This window comes from Callospermophilus lateralis, chromosome 11, assembly GCF_048772815.1.
Source record: "Callospermophilus lateralis isolate mCalLat2 chromosome 11, mCalLat2.hap1, whole genome shotgun sequence".
Classification (NCBI taxonomy): Eukaryota; Metazoa; Chordata; class Mammalia; order Rodentia; family Sciuridae; genus Callospermophilus; species Callospermophilus lateralis.
This window is the reverse complement of record NC_135315.1, coordinates 19,794,745-19,817,755: the sequence shown is the minus strand read 5'-3', so window position 1 is coordinate 19,817,755 and position 23,011 is coordinate 19,794,745. Positions and strand designations below refer to the sequence as shown.

The 23,011-nt window shown below is 40.1% G+C and overlaps 1 protein-coding gene across 3 annotated transcripts; it reads right to left on the bottom strand.

Annotated features, from left to right (window-relative positions):
* Positions 1-14: 14 nt before the first annotated feature.
* On the bottom strand, positions 15-22,897 carry Retreg3 (reticulophagy regulator family member 3). 3 transcript variants are annotated; one of them, XM_076870456.2, is made up of 9 exons: positions 22,564-22,897; positions 10,817-10,923; positions 7,563-7,593; positions 6,501-6,627; positions 5,659-5,743; positions 4,402-4,539; positions 3,293-3,375; positions 2,524-2,656; positions 15-2,107 (listed from the first exon to the last, which is right to left on the bottom strand). In XM_076870456.2, exons 1-9 carry the CDS (start codon positions 22,800-22,802, stop codon positions 1,650-1,652), a joined length of 1,401 nt encoding a protein of 466 aa, XP_076726571.1. In that variant the 5' UTR covers positions 22,803-22,897; the 3' UTR covers positions 15-1,649. The 3 variants fall into 3 exon arrangements, with proteins under 3 accessions (XP_076726571.1, XP_076726572.1, XP_076726573.1); XM_076870457.2 differs by lacking the exon at positions 22,564-22,897 and adding an exon at positions 11,765-11,851; XM_076870458.2 differs by lacking the exons at positions 7,563-7,593; positions 22,564-22,897 and having other exon boundaries at positions 10,817-10,897.
* Between the last annotated feature and the right edge of the window lie 114 nt (positions 22,898-23,011).

The window sequence follows — 23,011 nt, the reverse complement described above, 5'->3', positions numbered from 1 at the left end:
AATTCACAGTGGAGGATTTAAGGAGATTCAGAGCAGGATCCCCCAGTAAAAGACTTTCCAAATGTCTTGCTCTTCTTCCTTCCCTCCCTCTTGCCAACTCCCAAGGCCTGAAGCTACACACACACTCATGCAAACCCACAAAATCCCACTCCTTTCCCACACCTCCCATTTTTTTCCACATCAGAGCTCATCTGTAAGACATCTGGACTCTGGAAAGAGCGATGACATCCAAATTGTTTGAGAACCTAAAGTGAGGAAATGCCATTACCCCTAACCTTCACACATAAGTGACTGTCAAACAGGCACCTAGCTCTTCCCCTTTTCACCGTTAACCGTTTTCACTCCCTGGCCTCTGTACTTTGTCCATCAACCAAGAGCAAACATGTTAGTACACCCCCACATGCAGCACATGAAAATGGGCTCTGTCCAACATCCTCACCCAAGAATGGGGGTGTCGGAGGAGTAGTCCCTGAGGATCGGCAAAGGATTAATACAAGAGGGAAAGAGGATAGCAGAGTTGGGCTTGAGCTCTGATTATGGAGGCAAAGAGGGAGTAGGCTGGTACAGGTTTAGAACCAAATATTTTGGGTTTTTGTCTTGCATTATATTACTAGGGACTGCAGAACAGATACCCTTAGAGGGGTCTCTGCTGCACGGACATAATTCTTGCTATCTGGGCTCATCCTTAAAGAAAGTCCTGTCAAATTGGGAAGCAATTGAAAATAAAAGCAGTAAAGGAGCTGGTGCAAGAAGAGCTGTGGCTCCTAGGATGAATGCCACAGAGCCATTTGTAAAGTGCTACTTTGCCATCCCCCATGGAATTATTGCTTCTCCAGAGGAGGAGCAGAGGAAGGAAGAGAACATATAATTGAGTATGGTATTGCTTTGCTCACTGCTCAGACTGTTGGTCAAACAGAGCCAGGGGTTAGCAGCACCAAAGACAACCACACAGCTTCGGAAGATTCAGTGAGACCTCAAGACACAGAAGCACTCACAAACCCTCCCAGCCAGCTGACCCCTACTGGCCCAAGGTAATGTAGAAGACTCCCATCCCTACATCATGTTCACATTTCTTAAATTTCACAAGCCTTATTTTGGAATACTGGGAGTCAGCCCTCAAGAAATGAGGACAAGCTAAAGGAAGAGGGAATAGGTCTGCTTTGCAGAACCAAAGGACAAGTGTGCTTTGAAAAAAACAAATCAAAGCATGGTCTGACAGAAGATGACAACTCTTCCAGCTGCTGCCTGATTTTGGGGGGTTTTAGGGAGGCAAGGGAAGGAAAGAAAGGGACTCTTCTATCATTGAGGGCCCCTGAGCACCCAGACCTAAAAGCAAACAGCAGCACTTCTCAAAAAGGAATCAATATCCCTGACTTTGTTCCCCAAAGTACCATCCTGATGGAGAGAAGCCTCCTTTGGGAGAGCACACTCTTAGTTCAATGCCTAAGCACAGAAATGGATGTCCAGCTGGCAGTAGGGGAAGGAGTATCCTCTCTAAACAGGCCTCTGAGCATCAGTCAGGCCACCCAGCATACAAATATCATTCAGGAGATGGGACCTGGGTTCTTCCCCTGCCCCATCACCCTAAGTAGAGGGGAAAAAAAAAAAAACCCTAAACCACAATGACCCCCTAAAAGGAGTCTGTCTCCTCATTGGCTCCTAGAACTGGCAGGGTCCAGCTGATTCAGCTCTGACTGGTCCAGAAGTTCAAAGTCATCTCCTTCAGCATCAGTGTCCAGGTCTGAACTAGGGGCTCTGAGGAAGCCTCTTGTTGCTCTCCGGGGAGGTGGGCCAGAAGGGCCTGATTGGGAGGTTCCTGACATGGCCAGCTGGATCATACCCTGGGAGACCAGGCTGGCAAGGTTGCTGGTGAGGTTGGATCCTACAGGCAGGGCACCAAGCAGGAGCTCTGGCAGTGCAGTCTCATCCCGGCTGGAAGGGAGAACCTGGGGATCCTCAGCTCCTGGTGCAGAACGATACATCAAGCTGGGCATCCCAATGCTGGTATCATCCTCATCATCCAGGCCAGCAGGGTCTACATTAATGGAAGGGAAGTCTGGAAGGTCTCGGGCAAAGGATTCCTCTGGATCACTATGACCATCTAGGTCTGAGAGAATACAGGGTATATTAGACACAGCAACTACCTGGTCCTCCAGTGCTCCAGACTCACAAAATGTCAAGCCACATAACCATATTTTTCTCACCCTGGGTATCTCATGATGAAGCAAAACCCATGGGACTAGTTAGCTCTTCTCTACTCATAGATGGTTATGATCGCTACTAGCCAGAGAATTCCCGCCCCCTGTTTCTCTCCTGTGCCCATGAGGTTGAACTAAGTCTACTAAGGGACTGAGGGCTTCAATGAGAGTAGCAGTGCCATCCTGGATGCACCCACACCCCTTAGGCTGCTCTGCCACAGCACAGGAGACAAGCGTGGAGGGTGGGGCTGTATCCCCTCTGTCCAGGGAAGCTGAGAAGCAACAGTCAGAGCCACTATCAACCCAGGTCAGAGGTTCTCCTCACCTTCAGAACCTTCTGTTAGAGGTGTTTGGCCCCTGGAAAGATTGAATGTGCCATTGTCTGTACAGGAGACCTCAGCATCTGAGTGTTCTGAGTCAGTGATAGCCAATTCCCTGGCAACAGCAGAATCATCCAGCTTAGAAAAAGAAAAAACCAACAAATCTGAAGAGATAATGCCATTAGAATCAGAAGCAGTTCCTAGTTATAGCTCTACTAATTTTGAGGATACCCCCCAAGGCCATCAGTGTAACCAGGGAGAGATGGGGACTTTATTCAAAATCTTGACTCCTTTTAGGTTATTCACACCCAAAGAAAATGCTCTTAATGGTCCATCTCTTAAACATAGAATGAAAAGCAGTCTTGGGAATCAATTAGCTACTTAAATTCTTAAGAACTGACACCCCCTCACCCGCAACACACACAAATGCAACTGACTATGAGATTACTTTTCACAGGTGACCGGGAAGAGACATTCTGCCAGAACCTAAAGGTGGGCTAGGTGTTTAAAAAATGATCATATCAGCTCCAGAAATTCTCCATGATGGTAGGGCAAAAGGAGATGTGGGAGGGAGTGTGCTGGTCACCAGGCTCAAGTTGAAATTTGGATACAAAGTCCCAATGTAACACTTATTTCACTCCTTGTCACTGCTCTCAGGAGCAAGGGGATCCTGGGGTCTTGAAATCTGGTTACTGCCTAAATATAAGCTGCCAGATGTATAAAAGGGAACCTAAAAAAAAACTGGCCAGTGGAGTACTCCCACATTCAAGTTACCTGAGGACAGAAGGCAGCAAGCTCCTCTTCACTGTCACTATGGTTGTCCATGGTACGTTCTGGGTATAGAGCTCTGCGACGTACTATATGGAAAGAGCAGAGCCTTGATGCCTTCACTTGAGGGGGAAAAAAACCCTCTTTGGACTTAAAAGGCATAAAATCAGAACATAAATGAGATCCTCTGAATATGACCCTTATTCCTATATAACAGTAAATGAGGGTGAGGCTCCTGAGCCTAAGTGGCAAGATGAGTTGATAACACAGGAGAGAAATCTCTCTTCCAACATCTTCCCTCTACCAACCCCCATATTTCTGTTCTAGTCAGTTACTACAGGCTGGTAAACACCTCAGGATCAGCTAGGGCAGACTTAATGTTAAGGTAGCAAGTGGACAGTATAACAGAGGGCAAAAGGAGATACCAACTTTGGTTAAATTAGGCTTTTGAGGACTGATAGTATTCAACTGGCTGGCCCAGGATAAGCTGGGTCTTGATGACCATATGTAGGGCTCTATGAAGGCCAGGGCTTAATGAAACAATCAACCTGACAAGACCTAAGAGAATGAAAAGTTTGCTCCTCTATCACGAATGTTTTGGATGGATCTCAAGCTGGTACACCTCCAGCCTGTAAGGTGGCAGTTTTTAATCTCATTTGAAAGGCAGCTTTTGGTAGTGATGAGAGGCCAGGTTGATTTGGAAAGACCTGTACTGACATTTACTAACTGCGAGCCTCAATTTCCTCAAATGGAACACCCACTTCTCAAGGTTGTAAATGGTTAAATAAAATGATGAATGAAGAGCCATGGATAGCCATGGGAAATGCTTCATAAATGGCAGATAATATTAGGGACATCTTCAAATTTCTTTCATTCAACTGGTGAGAATTTTTCTCAGATTAAAGGGCAAGTCTGGGACTCCAAATGAGGAAAGCTGGCAAACCTGCATAGATTTCCCTGGAATAGAATATTGATTTTATTTACCACTCTCCACCCCCACAAGCCATTTCCAGCTTCTCCCACTTCTCCCACCTAACCCGTATGTCAGACCTATGGGCTTTTCGTTCTCTTCCCCACACTTCCCAAGTGGAAAGAAACCTCCCCATGACACTTACATTGTCTATCTCTCTGCTTGGACATCATGTAGCCACGGACACTGAAATCCAGCCGCTGTAGAGCTGGCTTCAGCCGCACATAGGCTCGATCCCACAGTCGATGGTACACAGCAAGGGGCCACATCATGACAGTGACAACTGAGAGTAGGAGCGGGAACAGTAGCAAAATGAAGAAAGGGCTACTAGAAGAAATCCTAACTCTTGTTCTTTGTGTCTGTTATGTCCTTAGGGCTTGAACATTTAGTATGAAATAAATGTGCTTAATTCTGCTAGTCAACTTCTCCAGTCTCCCGTGGGAAGTTTGAGGGCAGGGATTTCTGTAGCCACCCACAAGGTCTAGTACAGAGATATGCACAGCCCAGTATACTGCTGACAGCCCAAGGACAGAACCTGGTAGTATGGTTACTTGCATAGGGGTGCCACTGAGCCATAAACAAGGCCAAATGGTAACAATGCCTCAGAAACTACTTAATCAATCATGTGAAGTTCTGATGTATAATAGCCACAGCTGGAACTACTCAGTTCTTTCAGTTCTAAGCAGAATACATGCCAAGAGGAAACAACTAAATTGATATAAATAAAATGTACTCTAAGGAGGGAAAGAGTGGTCCAGGGTAAACAGATCCTAATAGAATAACTCTAAGAATCATGTTTTATAAACTCCCTCCTTTACAGGGACAGACAATCCTTTATAGTAGGATGTATCATATATTCACATATGTTAGTGGAACCTCATTATTTTTTTTTCCCCAATACTGGGGGTTGAACCCAAGGGCATTCTACCATTGAGCTACAGTGGTAGAGCCTTGCTCTTTTTATTTTGAGACTGGGTCTTGCTAAGTTGCCAGATTGGCCTTGAACTTGCAATCCTCCTGCCTCAGCCTCCTGAGTAACTCAGATTATAGGAGTATGCCACCATATCCATACACCCTTATCAATTTCTAAAACTGACTTAGTAAGAAATGGATATGAGCTGAGGCTATAGTTCAGTGATAGAGCACCTGCCCAGCAATGTATGAGGCACTGGGTTTGATTCCCAGCACCACAAAGAAAAGAAATGAAATGACTTTATATGTGGAGACCCTGCTACAAGTGAAAAGACATTTTCATGACACTAAACAGGTAATATAAATACAGGAAGGTCACTTTCTAGAGAACCAAGATATAAAACTTCTCTCCCTCAATCCAGGGTAAGCTGTGGGTTGCAAAAGCTATGAGCAAGGTACTGCTTAAAGGGGAGGTATATACCATACTTACGCATCAAGTAGGATAGCAGAAGCCCAGGGATGTAGCGACCCAAGACAGCCATAAACGTCAGTATCCCACAGCTCAGCAAGCAGAACTGGGAAAGTTAAGAAATAAAATTCGGTGTGGATGGGGAATTACAGAAATGTGACTGAAGATTCTTTATGTTCTAGAGCCAAACATAGACATGTCAGAATAAAAGATGTAGCTACTCTTACATCCAAAGATGATTCTGTTCAGGAGGAAAAGAAGGATATTTCCTTCTATTCAAACTCCTTTTACTTGGCTAACCCCATATAGCAATACCTTTCATGCCGGGAAACTGGTTTGAACAGGACTTAGCCAAAAATTCTCTCTGAAAGCAAGTGCTGGTGGGTGGGATTTTTAAGTCAAAATAACAAAACAGAAGACAATAAATAAATAAATATATAAATAAATAAAACAAACCCAACAATCTACCACATGTTTAGTATGACACAGAATGCACAGAAGCAAGCTTTCTTTCCTGTCTTAGAGCAAGAAAATAGCTTACTCTATGGGGATTAGGAGTGCAGCTCAGTGGTAAAGTGCTTGCCTAGCATGCATGAGGCCTGGGGTTTGATCCCCAGCACCGCAAAAAAAGAAAAAAAAAGAAAATGGCCTACTCTAGGTGACAAGCACACCAACTAAGTCATCAATCTCTTTCCTTAGTCCTAATGTCAGTCAGAAGTACCATCCTACAACTTCCCTCTGTTTCTACAACTACAGCAGTCTTTTCTTTATTGAATGAAGATATACAGTAAAGGAACTGTTTCAATTTAGCATAAATTGAACTGAGAAGCTACAGACGAAAGTGAAAAAGGGGAGAATCTTACCTTGCCTGGGTTTTGCTTTTTGAAAAGCAAAAGATTCCTTATGAAAATGGTCCCACTAACCCAGACTTCAGCTACATGGTGGCAGAGCTCGGGCACGCTGAGCAACCGAGGGTGCACAAAGCCCCAGCTATGGGAGAGAGAAGGTGGAGCTGTGAAAGGAGGGTGTTAAAGGTCCCCCCATCTTGCTGTGCAGGCAATCAGTGCTCCCGGTTTAAACAGGGGATGGGGAGTGGCTAGTCCCAAGTGCATTGGAGGTGAAGCATGACTTTCTTCTTGGCTCATCAGGTTGAAACTTGAATTTAGGGACTAGGAGGGCAAACTTGTTCTGACAACTCCACCCTATGAGCAAGCGGCCCAATCCACATGTATAAACCTGCCACCAGCTCCAAGGCCCTTTGTGCTTAGAAACATTTTTTTCCCCACACTCAGATAATTGCAATTCACTATGATTGCAATTCAGAGACACAAGTAAAGCACAGTCTGACTGACACCACTGCTGCTAGAGGGAGGGCAATGGTGGACGTGCCCCTCAAAATAAATAAAGCAAAACCAAAATAAACCACAGCAGAGAAAATTCCTTGGACAAAACATATGGGGTGGATGAACTGAGAAATGAAGCAGGAGCTGTAAGACACAAGAGGAATCTTTGGCATTGGCTTGTTGATGCCAGGAACCAATGTGTTTTCTGACCAGGAACTTTAAATAGCCAGAGGTCACAGAAAACATGAAATGACCTGGTATAAAAGCCAGGAGACAAATGATGTTAGTTGCCTTTAATTTTTCACACTGGGGCTGCATATCACAGCTAATTCCCTGGCATGTTAGGTTATGGGGCTCTGTAATGCTGCTTTTTCAGAATCTTCTCTTGTGAAGATCAGCAAACATTGGCCATCTCAACATATTGCTATCTAAACTTTAGGATTTGTTAAAATGATTATTTGGAAAAGACTAGGTTTCTCAGTTACACTGTGTGTCCAGAACATGAGGTTAACAACATGTAACCAGAATATTACAAGAAAATAAATCAGAGCAACAAAAAGGGATTTAATTAGTGTTCCATACCTCTCATTGTCTAATGCGTCGGGTCTTGGCACTACAATATTAAAACAAACACCAGCATTAGTTGGTAGGGAAAACTAAACATGAAAATGTTAGGCTGTTGGTCTGACAGCTCAAGTTTTAATAGGTTCAGGGAAAAGAAAACAGTAATAGCCAATAAAAAGGAGACACCATGTTATATTGCCAGAGTTAGGGAGCTGTAGGACAAGTGTGGGACAAGGGAGTAACTGCTATGCATGTTCAAACAAGGAAATAAGGCTTATGCCTGGCTCATTTTGTGGGGATAAAGGAAGTATGGCCCAAATGGACCACTGTAGACCCTTTATAATTACCTACACAAGAAAAACGGTCCATCCCATCTCAAGTGTGTCTGTATTGCTCATACACATCAATGTGTGCCAGGCTACAGAAGCATGTTATAACTACTCCAACCCTAGAAATATATCTATTCTCTTCAAAGAGACACCCATTATTTATCCCAAATGATGTAAAGTCTTTTGACATTCACTAGTCATGAAACCAGCAGACAAACTACACAATTCCTTAAAGTCTCTATAAAACAGGATGGGAATGTATTTAAAAGTTGTATAACTTAGTTCGAATGTCTTGCCAACACTTCAACATTAACATGTTCAAAACCTATATCAAGTCACTCTCCTCTCTGAGAAGATCCACTCTCTCCCTTGAGGATATTTTCCTCCCCTTTTTTCTTTTCAATAAACTTTGCTAAGGGGAAGGGGGAAAAAAAAAACAACACACAAAAAACACAAAACTAACAATTTTTGTCATTCACACCTCCACCTAAACAGACTTTCCTGCATGCCTTTGGCAATATCTGCAAATGTGTCATTCTCCTACTCTTCTACTTTTAAAATGCCAAAGTTGGATTTGTTGTGGTGGTGGTGGTACTATGGATTGAAGCCAGGAGTGTTCTACCTCTGAGCTACATGCCCAGGTCTTTTTCTAAAGTTTGAGACAGGGTCTCACTAGGTTGCAGAAGATGGTCTTGAACTTGCTATCCTCCTGCCTGAGCCTCCCTGGGATTACAGGAGTATGCCACCATGTCTGGCACTAAAATTGGCTTTTCTCACTATTTTCTTTTTGGTACTAGGGATTGAACCCAGATCACTGAATCCTATCTCCAGCCCTTTTTATATTTTTTGAGACAGGGTCTCACTCAGTTGTTTAGAACCTCACTAAATTGCTCGGTCTGGCCTTGAACTTGCAATCCTGCCTCAACCTCCCAAACCACTGGGATTACAGACATGCATCACCACGCCCGGTTTATCACTTACTCTTTTAACCCATATCCAACTACTTATTAGTCTTGATGTATCTTCCTTCTTTACAACTCTCTAAGCCATCCATGATTTGTTTTCATGGATGTCTTTCTGACTACTTCCCACAAAGACACTGCTATAATCTCCTAATAGGTTTTCTCCTTTCTTTTTCTCTCTTTTAAAATGCTATCAAATTAATCTTTACTATCACCTCAGTATATAGTTGTAACTCAAAAAAATCTTCAATGACACTCACTACATATAGGATAAAATCTAAATTTCTAAGCCTAACTTTAAGGGCTTATATAATCTAATCCTTAACTGGGTATGGTGGTGCAAATCTGGACTCCCACCTACTCAAGAGGCTGAGACAGGACAATTACATTCAAGAGCAGCCTGGGCAATTTATAAAAAACTGTCTCAAAATAAAATAATTTTTAAAAGGGCTGGGAGTTGGGTACAGTGATACAAGCTTATAATTCTATCAACTTGGGAGGCTGAGGCAAAAGGAACACAAGTTTGAGGCCTGCCTCAACAAGTTATTAAGAAACTAAACAACTTAAAAGACGCTATCTCAAAATCAAAAATAAAAAGGACTTGGGTTGAGGATGTGGCTCAAGCGGTAATGTGCTCGCCTGGCATGCACAGGGCGCTGGGTTCGATTCTCATAAAAATAAAATAAAGATGTTGTGTCACTGAAAACTGAAAAATAAAAATTTAAAAATTCTCTCTCTCTCAAAAAAAAAAAAAAAAAGGGACTGGGGATGTAGCTCAGTAATAAAGCACCACCCCTGGGTTCAATCCCCAGTACCACCCCTGCCCTGCAAAAAACCAAAAAGCTGAGGAGCCAAGTGTGGTGGTGGCACACACCTGTATTCCCAGAAACTATGGTGGCTGAGGCAGGAAGATTTCAAGTTCAAGGTCAACCTGGACAACTTAGTGAGACCCTGTCTCAAAGTAAAATAAAAAGGGCTGGGATGTATTTCAATGGGTTCAATCCCCAGTATGATCCCCAAAATAAAAATCCTAATCTAATTCCAGCATACTTTGAATTTTATCTCCTAGCACTCCCTTTAATGCATTCTTCATTCTGGGCCAAATGCTCAATTCTCTGTTCTTAGGACATACTTTGCAGCTTATGATTTTGTTTTCGTATTCTCCCTTGCACCCCCTGCTTCCTGGTACTGGGGATTGAACCCGGGGTGCTTTGCCACTAAAACATATCCCTAGCCCTTTTTTTCTTTTGAGACAGAGTCTCACTAAATTGCAGAGGATGGCTTCTAATTTGCCATTCTAGTACCTCACACCTCAGCATCCCAAATTGCTGGGATTATAGGCATGTGCCACCTTGCCTGGCTAGCTTGTGGTTTCCTAAATTAACCAAGCTATTGGACTGTCTAGAAACACACTTTTCTCTCCAGCTGGCCCAATGTTTTTTTTCATTCAAGGCTTGGCTAGGGCAAAAACACAGGAATATATCAATCAGTCTGCATTGTGACATCTTTGATATTATTCTATAATTATAACGTTTATGTATAATTATTGAAAAAACAAACCATCGTAAGGTACTTTCTGTAAGTCATAATTCCTATCTTATTGCCTTGCAAATAAGCAATTTAAAAGAAATCTTGAGAGATAAATTGATGCTGCCTCAGTAAAGATGTATATTCAATAAGGAGATTTATTTTTTAAAATCTTTAAAGACTACTTATTCCTCAGGCCAATTATTTAGACAATAATATATCAGGTGGTAGATATGTATTTCCTGAACTTAATAACAACAGCAAAGGCAGAACCCAGGTTTAAGAAACCACAGATGGGGAACATGCTTTTTCAAGTGTCTCCTAAAGCAATAATTCAGACTTCAAAAGTTGGTCCTCAGCTCCACATGCCCCTCAAAAAAACCCAAAACTAGAAGCAAAAATCACAGAAAAGGCCATTTCCAGTTGAGATTTTTCTAGATGTTACCAAACTCACCTTTTATCTCAGGCCAGATTTTGTTCTTCCATTGATCAATACAGACAATGATCATCAAGCCAAATGCAAGTAAAAATACAAGTCGTAGGGATGTCAGTGCAAAGAACCTACAGAGTTGGAAAAACAGGAGAAAGATCATTAACTAACAAATTAATTTCAGAAAATAAAACACATGCACTACAGGATTTGTAGTAAACGACCTTGAGTTCTAGTGTTTTTGTTGTTGTTGCTGTTCTGACACTAACTAGTTATACACCTTGGGAAAATATTCTGGACCTCAGCTATCTTACCTATGAACAGATATAATTTGCTTCTCTAAAGGCAGAGGAGTAAATCAAATAACTTTTTTTTTTTTTTGGTGGTGGTGCTGAGGATTAAACCCAGGGTCTTGTACATGCGAGGCAAGCACTCTAATAATTAAGCTATATCCCCAGCCCAAATAACCTCTTTTTTGTTGTTGGTTTTTGGTTTTTCTTTTTTGGTACTGACGTTTGAACCCAGGGGCATTTCAGCAAATTACATCCCCAATTCTTTATATTTTTTTAGTCAGGGTCTTGCTAAGTGGCTGAGGCTGGCCTTGAACTTGCAATCCTTCTGGTTTAGCATTCTGAGTTGCTGGGATTGAGTGAATATATGATTACACGTGAATATTCAGGGATTGGCAGAGGAACTTTAAATTCTTTCTCTATACACACTTGTGGTTTTCTTTTTCAATAAACATAAAAGCATGTTAGTTGAATAATCTTTAAAAACAGCATTTGGGCTGGGCTGGGGTTGTGGCTCAGTGGTAGGGCGCTCACCCAGCATGCGTGACACACTGGGTTTGATCCTAAGCACCACATAAAATAAAATAAAGGTATTGGGTCTACCTACAACTAAAAAATAAATACTTAAAAAAAAAAAAAAAAAAAAAAAAACAGCATTTAAGCCAGGCATGGTGGCACACACCTGTAGTCCCAGCAATTCAGGAGGCTGAAGCAGGAGGATGGCAAGTTCGAGGCCAGCCTCAGCAACTTGGCAAGACCCTAAGCAACTTAGGAGATCCTGTCTCAAAATAAAAATAAAAAAGGGTTAGGAACTTAGTTCAATGGTTAAGCATCCCTGGGTTCAATTCTCAGTACAAAAAAAAAAAAAAAAAAGGATTTAAAATTATAAAAAAATGAGGGAAGAAAAGAAATAAGGGAACCATTGACAACCCTATTTCAATTTTTTCTACCCCACCACTTAAATGGTACCGTAATTACCTATGAGATTTTAAAATGAAAGCATCTTAGCAAAAATAAGCCTCTAGAACTGCCGAAGGCATTACTCTTCTCTCCAAAACTAGTGCATCATCCTAACAAATAAGCAAATTTAACAAGGTCAAAAGATAAAGGCTCTAGAATTTCTTAATCTAGCACCCACTGTTCTCTTGCTTGAAGGAGTTCTTCAGGAAGGCAATCCAGACTGTCTGCAATCTTCCCTTCCTTGAGTATGATTACTAACAAATAGAAATTGGAATAAGGAAAAGATGCTAAACTTTTCCAAAGAGGGTGGTTTTTCCAAAGATAACAGCAATAAAAATACTGTGTCTCTAAGACCTACACTATATTCTTTGGTGTTGGGGACGGAACCCAAGGGTACTTTACCACCGCACTGCATCCCCAGTCCTTTTGCTAAGGGTCTTGCTAAATTGCCGAGATTGGCCTTAGCCTCCTGAGTTGCGAGATTATACTCATAAGCCACTATGTCCAGCAATCTAAATTATTTTAGTAGCCTGTTATAGCCCCCACTTACTAGTCACATAATCTATGTTTCAATTCAACTAAACAAACATTTGAGTGCTATTTGCCAAGGCCTTGTGGTAAGCAGTCCATTTACAGAAAAGTAAAACTTGAACCTTACTCTCAAGTATATTTGCATGTATTTACAATATAACATGACAAGGTAATAAGAACCAATATCTAAGCTGGGATGTTTTTTGCAGGGGGTGGAGGTGTGAGGAGGTACGACTGGGGATTGAAACCAGGGGCACTTAACTACTTAGCCACATTCTCAACCCTTCTTATTTTGAGACAGGGTCTTGCTAAGTTGTTTATGGTCTCGTTAAGTTGCTACGCCTGTCTTTGAACTTTTAATCCTTCTACATCAGCCCCTAAGTTGCTGGGATCACAGGTGTGCACCACTGCATCCTGGCTTCCAAGCTGGGCAAACGATGACTGGTAAGAAAACAGGGCAAAATGATATGTGAAAGAAAGGACATTCAGAATGGGAGAAAATTGAACTAGCAAAATGTATTTAAGGAATTACCAACAGTATGACTGAACAAAGAACAGAGGGTAGGGATCAGAACGAGGAGAAAGGCAGGAGTCAGGTCATGAAGGGCCTTTTATGACAAAGTATAGTGGGGTTTTATCCTACAGGTGACAGCCAATCTCATAAAGGGTGTATTTTCTGGGTCACATAGGCTATGAGCATTGAGCATTTTCCTGAACAAGACTAATCCTGGTCCATAATGTCAATTTTAGGCCTAGATATATCCTTTTCTTGAACAAACTACTATAGGAACTTTTTTTAGAGGAAGAAGAGTTTTTCTATGTGGTATAGAATAATATTCCTGGGCTGTGGTTTTGGCTCAGTGGCACAGCACTTGCCTTCCACACATGAGGCATTGGGTTCAATTCCCGGCACCACATAGAATAAAGAAAATAAAGATATTGTGTCCATGTATAACTAAAAAAAGTTTAAAAAATAATATTCCTTAGGAAAATAGCTTCTTTTAAACAGACCAAAATTCAATAAAAAGATTACCTTAAAGAACTAGAATTAGGGGCTGGGGATATAGCTCACTTGGTAGAGTGCTTGCCTCACAGCACAGACCCTGGGTTCAATCCCCAGCACCACCACCACCACCACACACACACACACACACACACACACACACACACACACACAAAATAGAATTGGCCCGGCACAGTGGCAAATGCCTGTAATCCCAGCAGCTCAGGAGACTGAAACAGGAGGATCCCAAGTTCAAAGCCAGCCTCTGAAAAAAACAAGGTGCTAAGCAACTCAGTGAGACCCTGTGGCTCAGTGGTCAAGAGCCCCTGAGATCAATCCCTGTTACCAAGAAAAGAAAAAAAAAAGAACTAGAATTGACCCTTCCAAGATAACTAGATAATTAATATTAATATTCTCTCAGGGGCCCGTAGATAAGTGATTGTTTTTTCTTTCCTTCCAGCCCTAAATGCAAAATTCCTAGATGTAGAAAATATTAATCTCAGATCGATTATATCTCAGGATTGGGTTAAAATGAGGTCATATTATGCTTGTAATTTTACAGAAGCAAACTAGGAGGTTAGAAGTAAAAATTCAAAACAACCAATTCTGCAACTATGTGCAAGGGCAAGATATAACTGAAAATATGGTACTTAGGAGACAAATAGTAAAGTGTGAGGGATGAAAAGAAGGAAGGAAAAAGGACTGGGGACCTAACTCAGTGGTAGGAATACTTGCCTAGCATATGTGAGGCCCTGGAGTCAATCCCCAGTGTTGGGGGAAGAAAGAGTGATTCAAGTAGAAAAAGAAGGGAGGGTTCCTCTGAGTTAGTTTAGACCTGCAATGTTGATTTCTGTAGGCCAATCATTCACAAGCATATATAACAGTGCAGAAATTTGATAAGGCAACATGCAAAATACTGTCCAACTTTAATCAGCAGGAGAACCTTCCAACTTAGCAAAAACAATGTAAATACACTTTCCAACTTAACAATATAAATATAGCCAATGCTGTGCATTCACGTGTGAATTACTCAATTAGGGACTGTCATACCCCATTACTCCTTCCACTCATTGTGGGCTCACAATCTATTTTTTCTTAATGGTATTTATTTTTTGTTATTTCTTTTTTTGCGGGGTAGGTAACAGGGGATTGAACTCAGGGGCAATCTACCATGGAACCATATCCCCAGCCCTATTAAGTACTTTATTTAGAGATAGGGTCTCATGGGGCTGGGGATGTGGCTCAAGTGGTAGCGTGCTCGCCTGGCATGCGTGCGGCCCGGGTTCGATCCTCAGCACCACATACAAACAAAGATGTTGTGTCTACAGAAAACTTTAAAAACTAATAAATAAATAAATAAATAAAAATAGAGATAGGGTCTCACTGAGTTGCTTAGCACCTCGCTTTTGCCGAAGCTGGCTTTGAACACACAATCCTCCTGCCTCAGCCATCCAAGCCACTGGGATTACAGGCATTTGCCACTATACCTGGCACGTTTTGTGTTATTTCCAAAGACAGTATGTTTATTGAGAAAAGTTTACAAAATGTAATTAAAGAAAATAAAAATGAAATTAGTAAATCCCTATCTATGAAATAGTCTTACCAAAAAAAAAAAAAAAAAAATTTCCCTCCAGCATCACCCCCCAAAAAAGTGAACATGAATCTGATGAAGCCTCTAGATTCAACTACCTTTTTATAGGAAATATAGAACACAGGGGCCATGTTAAGCCACAGGGATGCAGTCAGTAAAATCTAGTCTCTAGGATACTTTATAGGACCAAAGGACTTCTTTAGCAAAACAGACTAGTCACAATATGAGGACTTCATGTGACTCTTAACCCAGAAAGTTGTATTTTTTTTTTTTTTAAAGCCAAAGTATCATTTATGAGAAAACTGGTCATTTGAACACTGACTGAATTTTACATGAATGGTACTTTTTAAGTCTATTTTTCAGACATACTGAAATATCTAAAGATTAATTACATAACATTCAGGATTTGCCTCAAAACAATGAGGAGGAGCCAGGTGTGGTGGTAGATGATAGTAAACCCAGCAATTCAAGAGGCTGAGACAGGAGGATCACTCTTAGTGAAAGCCTAAGCAACTTAGTGAGATCCTATCTCAAAATAAAAAATAAATGAGCTAGAGATGTAGCTCAGTGGTAATGCACCCTGGGATCAATCCCTAGGAAATAAATAAAATAAAAAGTAAATAAACATAAAAAAAATAAAGAGGTAGAAAAGAATTATAGTATAAAAAATACAAAATTGGCAATGAATTGAAAAAACTTAAAGCTGAATACACGGTGGTATATATATTATTCTGTCTACTTATACATATGTTTTAAATTATTCATAATAAAAGTTTTAAAGCTGGATGAAGTGACACAAGCCTATAATCCCAGCTACTAGGGAGACTGACACAAGAGGATCACAAGTTCAAGGCCTGCTTGGGCAGTTTAGCAAAACACTATCTCAAAATAAAATAAAAAGGACTGGAAATGTAGCTCAGTGGTAGAATGCCTGCCTAGCATGTGGGAAGCTCTGGGTTCAATTCCCAGTCATGCCAAAAAAAAAAAAGTTTACAAAATGATCTGTCATCCACACATTCCATAGAACATGAAGATTATTCTCAAAAAATATGTAAATCTATTTTAGAAATAAAGATGTAAATCTATTTTAGAAACCAAGAGAAAACTTGATTTTAATATTTTTTTCCACTAATGTGGAAGGTTTTTAGCACATGGCAATGGTTACACACCAATGTGAAACCATTCTTTTTTGATCTAGAGAGATTTGCACCTGCACAGTTGCCACTGCTCCCAATGCTTTAAGGTTTAGGGTGTAGTCCATTGAATAAAAAAAGTTGAAATCAGGACAAATTATTTACAGAAAGAATTGGTATTTTATATTCACATATACAAATACTGTGAAGGGGCTGGTGTTGTGGCTCAGTGGCAGAGCACTTGCCTAGCATGTGAGAAGCATGATCCTCAGCACCACATATAAATAAATAAAAAATAAAGGTACATCAACAACTAAAAAATATTTTTTAAAAAAATACTGAAATACTATGAAAGTACATGACATATTTGGTTTAACAACCTTCTTTTTCACTTAATGGTACATAGACCCAGCACTACCAAAAATAATGAAGTACATAGACGTGGTTTTACCATATCACCAGAAAAATATCAAAAACTTTTAAAATGATTACATTATACATATACACCATTAGTCCTTTAAAACTTTCTCTAATTAGCCAGACATGTTGTCTAATTACTTGTAATCCCAGCAACTGGGAAGCTGAGGCAGGAGGATTGCAAGTTTGAGGCCAACCTAGGCAACTAGCAAGACCCTATCTCAAAATATATATATATAAACAAACAAAAAACTCCTTTCTCTAATCAAAGTATTCCCGATTTTGATGTAATAAATAAAAACTAAACCATGCAAACACTAAACATAAATCTCTGCCCTTACCTATGATTAACTATTTTAAGTGGACTACTAGGTCAAAAGGCATTAACTTCCCCCTCCTCTAATAGGTGACTGGGTTTAGAGGAGTTTTACCACTGAGCTACATGCACAATCCCTTTTAAAATTATTATTATTTTTAATTTTGAGACAGTTTCACTAAGTTATGCAGGCTGGTCTCAAATTTGAAACATCCTGAACCTCCTAAATCACTGGGATTTTAGGCCTGGGCCACGATACCCATTAGCATTAACAATTTTTAAAAATAACTTATTTTGAGATATGGTTTGTATACCATAAAATTCAATCTCGCAAATTGTCTGATTCCATGGTTTTTAGTATCTTCACAAAGCTGAGCAACTATCACCATTATCTAATTTTAGAGCATTTACCTCGCCCCAAAAGAAATCCATGCCCATTAGCAATAATTTCCTACTTCCCTCACCTTTGGAAAAGGTATGAACATTTTAATATCTCGCCAAACTACTTTAGAGAAAAGCTTTCCAATTTATGTTGCTATTAGTCATATGTCTGTTTTTCTACATATTTCCCAGAATTAAATATTATCTTCTTTTAAAATTTAATAAGCAGAAATTAGTAATTCATTGTCACTGTATTTGAATTTTCTAATGTCTATGAAAGTGAAATTTTATTCACAGTTTTTCCTTTGTGTCCCTTCATTTTGTCAGGGGTAAAATCCAATTAAATTGTCAGTCTAAATAAAATGCCCCTTAGAATAGCAATCTGGTCTCCAGAAAGAGCTTAAAAAAATTATAAAAATAAACAATTAACTGTGGATCCTTATTATTAGGTTAAGTTAGAATTTTATTATAATAATAAATAATGACTACTCAACTACTTTTTTAAACATTTTTTAGTTGTCGATAGACTATCTATTTATCTATCTATTTATTTATTTATTGTGCCAAGAATCCAAGCCAATGCTTCACACATACTACACAAGCACTCTAGACCACGGAGCCACAACCCCAGCCCCTCAACTATTTTTAACCAAAGAAGATACTATTCCTAGGTTTCTTTGTTATTATAAAGTAAGCTTGTCTCAATGGCACTTCAGAACAAAGCATCCCATCCTTTAGAGACAGTAAGCTCATTTGTGTACAGCACTTGTGACTGTCTGGTTTATGAGCCAGCCACTGAAAAATTAAAAGGAAAAAAAATGATCTAATCTATGTCACTTAATGGTAGTTGTTTCTTGCATAAAAACCAGAAAGGAAACCACCTAGCTGCCAATAACCTACCCATATATTAATGGAGAGAAAGCACCCAACCTTACAATTTGGACATGTAAAAACTGAATGAAGCGAGGAAATGTTAACAAAAACATTCTTGAGACTCTTGGCTACTAAAAGCAGAAAGAATCCCCCTCTAAAGAGTACCACCAGAAGCACTGAGTTCATATAAAGTTCAATAGCTTTTTTGTTTTGTTTTGTTTTGTCTGCAGTACTGAGGATAGATCTGGGGCCTTACATATGCTAGGAAAGTGCTCTTCCACTGAGCTACATCCTCAGCCTTTTCTACTTTTTATTTTGAGACGGGTCCTGGTAAGTTGTAGAAGCTGGCCTGGAACTTCGATGCTCCTGCCTCAGTTTCCCAAGTAGCTGAAAATAGACGGGATTACCAGTGTGTGCCACCATGCCCCAAGAAAATTTTATTTATTTTCATGGTACTAGGACTAGAACTCAAGAGCCTCACACATGGTTATTTAACCTTTTAAATCATAATTGCTTTATACTCTTCATCATTTCTCAGGTCATTTAAAATTTTTAAATTTATTTTGGGAGAAGGCAAATTACCTAAGCTAGCTTAAATTTCAATCCTCTTGCCTCAACCACCACATTTGGTTTAGATAATAGATTTTTTTCCCCCTATATAACAAATGTCTCTACTGAAATGGGCCCTCCCTTCCATTTCCTGATTCTATTATTTTTAACTCAAATTCTAACCTTTTAAATCAGAATTATTTTATACTCTTAATCATTTCTCATAAATATTTTTATTGTTTTGGGAAGAAGGCAAACATTAACTTTTACTTTATATAAAATAAAAATACTATATATATATAGTATATATATATAGTATACTATATATATATATATATATATATATATATATATAAACCCAGCCCTACTTATCTATTTTCATTTGTAAAAATAAGAGATTCCATAATGACCCCCAAGTATAATATGGTTGTCTCAGACAAAAGACCAAAAGCAAATCCCAACAGGAAAACAGTTTGTGGATTAAGCTTAATCAATTTCCATAATTCAGAGAGTATCTAGACTCTAACAGAATGTTAAAAACTGGAAAGGAGGTCTGCAGTTATCCAGACCTCCTTGAACCGTGTGCTCTTTGTGGAAGTCAGAGGAGGGATCTGAAGTTGCTATATATTTTCAGTACTTATTTACCCACCATTCCACTTATCTCCTAAAAAAGCAAACCAGAAAGTTATTAAACCTATTCTTTTTTTTTTTTTTTGGTAGTGGTGCTGGGGATTGAACCCAGAGCCTTGTGCATGTGAGGCAGGGCATTCTACCGACTGAGCTATATCCCCAGCCCCCTAAACCTGTTCTTTTTTGATGCTGTCAGGAAATACTCATATTCTTCCCTCAAATCACTCATTTGATTTGATATCACTCATTTGAAATAGATGGGGCTGAGGCTAACGAAAATACAAGCTATTAGAGGGAAAGGCTTGACATTTCTATTATTATTATATAGATAACAGATCAGTGTCCAGAAGTAATTTAGGATTGAACATCTCTGATACAGCCACTATATTAGTTCTGAAATCTAAAAAAAACAAACAAACAACAACAACAAAAAACACTGAAAGCCTCAGAATACTATGGTAACAAGGAACCTACATCAATCTGTTTTACTTTATTTAATAATCTATTTATTGGGCTGGGAATGTGGCTCAAGCTGTAGCACGCTCGCCTGGCATGTGTGCGGCCTGGGTTCGATCCTCAACACCACATACAAATAAACATGTTGTGTCCGCCGAAAACTAAAAAATAAATATTAAAATTCTCTCTCTCTCTAAAAAAAAAATAATAAATAATCTATTTATTTTTAGGATGTAAAAAGGCATAGTCACGGGGAAGGCAGGAGATGTGGGGATAAGAAAGATAGTAGAATGAAAGAGACATTATGACTTTATGTAGATATGTGACTGTATGACCAATATGATTCTACAATATATATATATATATATACTCAGGAATTATATCCTATCTATGTATGATATATCAAAGTATATAAGTGCATTCTACTGTCATGTATAACTAATTAAAATAAAAAATTAATTAAAAAAAGGCATAGTCACAGGTACAGAAAAATCATAACTGAGAATACAGAACACTGAAAGTTACGAGCTATCTACCTGAATTTTAATGACATTTTGTTCTCCTATCCAATTTCCTAATACCTCAAAATGCAGAAAATGTTAATGATGTGCCATCATTCAGAACAAAACAAAGTATTTCTGATCTAAGTTAATGATCCTCCTTCTTTTCCTAAACATTTATAACGTCTGAGAACTAAACAGTCACTTTTCCACATTCCTAGCTGAAATGTCAGCGTTCTTACTCAATATGAAACTATTTTTTAGTATGCAAAGTCTAACATTCAGTTTAAACTTCAAACTATACTTTCCAAGGAAGCTCATTTCCCCTAAACAATTCTATGACAGCTACAGCAGTCTCTAGGACCTTAACACTATCTGTGTATCCTTCACACTTATGCATACTCACTATAAATGGCATACCCAACTCTTCTTTCAGTCTCAAGTCACACCTCCATTTTGCTATATCTTTCTCCCATCTTCCTAGAGTGTGATGGGAATATAACAAGAGTAACTGTTCTGGATACACGGCAGGCAAGCTACCAGGAAATGACAGAGATAAAGACCAAATACAACAAAGCTTTGAGACCCAGAGTACAAAACAGGAGCTCTTACTGAGATTCTAAACATAGCATATTAATAAACTTAAGTAAATACTGTTAGGGCCCAGCAAATTAAGCTCACTGTGGCATTTAAAGATGTGTCTGGGTTAAAGGAGCTCCTCATATGCAGACCTCACCCCCATATTCTATGAACTGGTTTAATGAGGACCAACTTTCTTCCTAGGGTGAACTAAACCTATTGTGGGAAATGAAGTTTTGACTAGATAAATGCTCTTGAATGAGGTGCTATGGTTAAGGGTTCTCACAGTGAGCAATGGGAAGAAAGATGGTACCTAGGTGTCAAAGAAAAGCATTACCAAAAATGGGTCATGTATGTGGTAGGAAAATTTTGCCTTCTTTACTAAAGATTCTGGAATCAAGAAATACCAGAGACTGTTGTGACATCTTCAACATAGGTCCTCTTCAAACTGGAAGGAAATGACTTAGTAGTTGGACACTGAGGCTTCCAAAGAAAATGGAACTATTTATTCTGTTCCAGCTCACTGAAAACTTTTTCAGATGAGGATGTTTTGATTTCAAAGCCAATAATTTTAAAAAGAAGTATATTTCTAGTAAAAAAAATTTAAACATAAGTTATTGTTTTCAGGCATACAAGATAGTTTTATTTCATTCAGCCCTGTAGAAGTTCCCCTAAACGTCAGTTCCCTTGGAATTTCATCAATAATATTTCACTAATTAATAATAAACCCAAAGTGCGCTTGGTAGATTCTATGAAGCCCTAAATCCACTTTAGGTTATGACAATTTAGGAAAGGGGCAGCAATTCCATCTTCCCAGAGCATGACACATACAGACACTTAAAAGTATATTTATAGAGTCACTTGTCAAGCTCAAGAAGACTCACACTATTAGACAACGTCAATTTCCTTGCTTATAAACCGTGGCTAAGGATGCCTTTCTAATTCTTTTGAACAGGGAGGGATTGCAATCAAAGTGCTTTTAAAACGGTTGAAATCTCACAATCACTATTTCATAACTGTTACTTAAAAACTTGTAATTTTCATGGAGACTCACACTGACACTTAGACTTCAACCTTCTTCACTGGTGAGAGAATATGTAACAGGCTAATTCATGCTAACCGCTCAAGCTTGTTTTCTTATCACACCTATGGCTAACACCTTAAGCCTCTACTCTCATAAGAGCTACTAAAATCTCTGGAGAGAATCTTCAAGCCACACTTGAGTAGGCAAGAGAAGAGAGGTTAAAGAGAAACAGCATTCCCTAGCTAACAAGAAGCGCCCTCGCTCACTGCGAGCGGTTCAAGATGTTACCAAATCTCCTGCCAGAAGTGTGGGGCGAGTGCAGGCGCAAATAAAGCAGAGAAGACAGCTAGAAGGTCCTGGGAAGAACTAGGGTACCAAAGCCTGGAGGCGAGATGGAGTGGAAGGAGGTGAGGCAAAATTAGGCAGGTACAGGAAGGAGCCATTGCAGCGAAGAAAATAGGGCAGGCGAGAGGTACAACCCTAGAGAAACCTGACTAATTCGCGCCTTGGAGGATTTCTGAGGGTCCAATTCTCTCACCAGAAAGCCGCGTTCAGCCCCAGGCACCACAGGGCGCTCCTGGCTGGCCGCTCCCACACCAGGGCTGCCTGCACCCGGCTCAGCAGAGGCTCGTAAGGCCCCAGGACCTCCACCAGGGCCCGCTGCGCCGCCTCAACTTGTTGGTCGCGCTCCCAGGAGTCTGACATAGCTCGGCGACCCCTGAAAGCCGACCCTGAAACTGGGCCTGGGGTCGCGGCCACCCCCTCAGCCTCCGCCATCTCCCCCCTGGCAGCCACAACATCCGGGGCCGCGGCTCGATAGTCACAATAACACCAACTGCGCAGATGCGTAATCAGCCATCCTCTCGCCGCCGGGGCATGCGCATAGAAAATAAGGCGAAGAATGCGTCAAAGTACGTCCCTTGTGCCGAGGCGCCGAATCCGATCCGAAACCACGCACGCGCAATCCACACCACTGAAGCCAAATG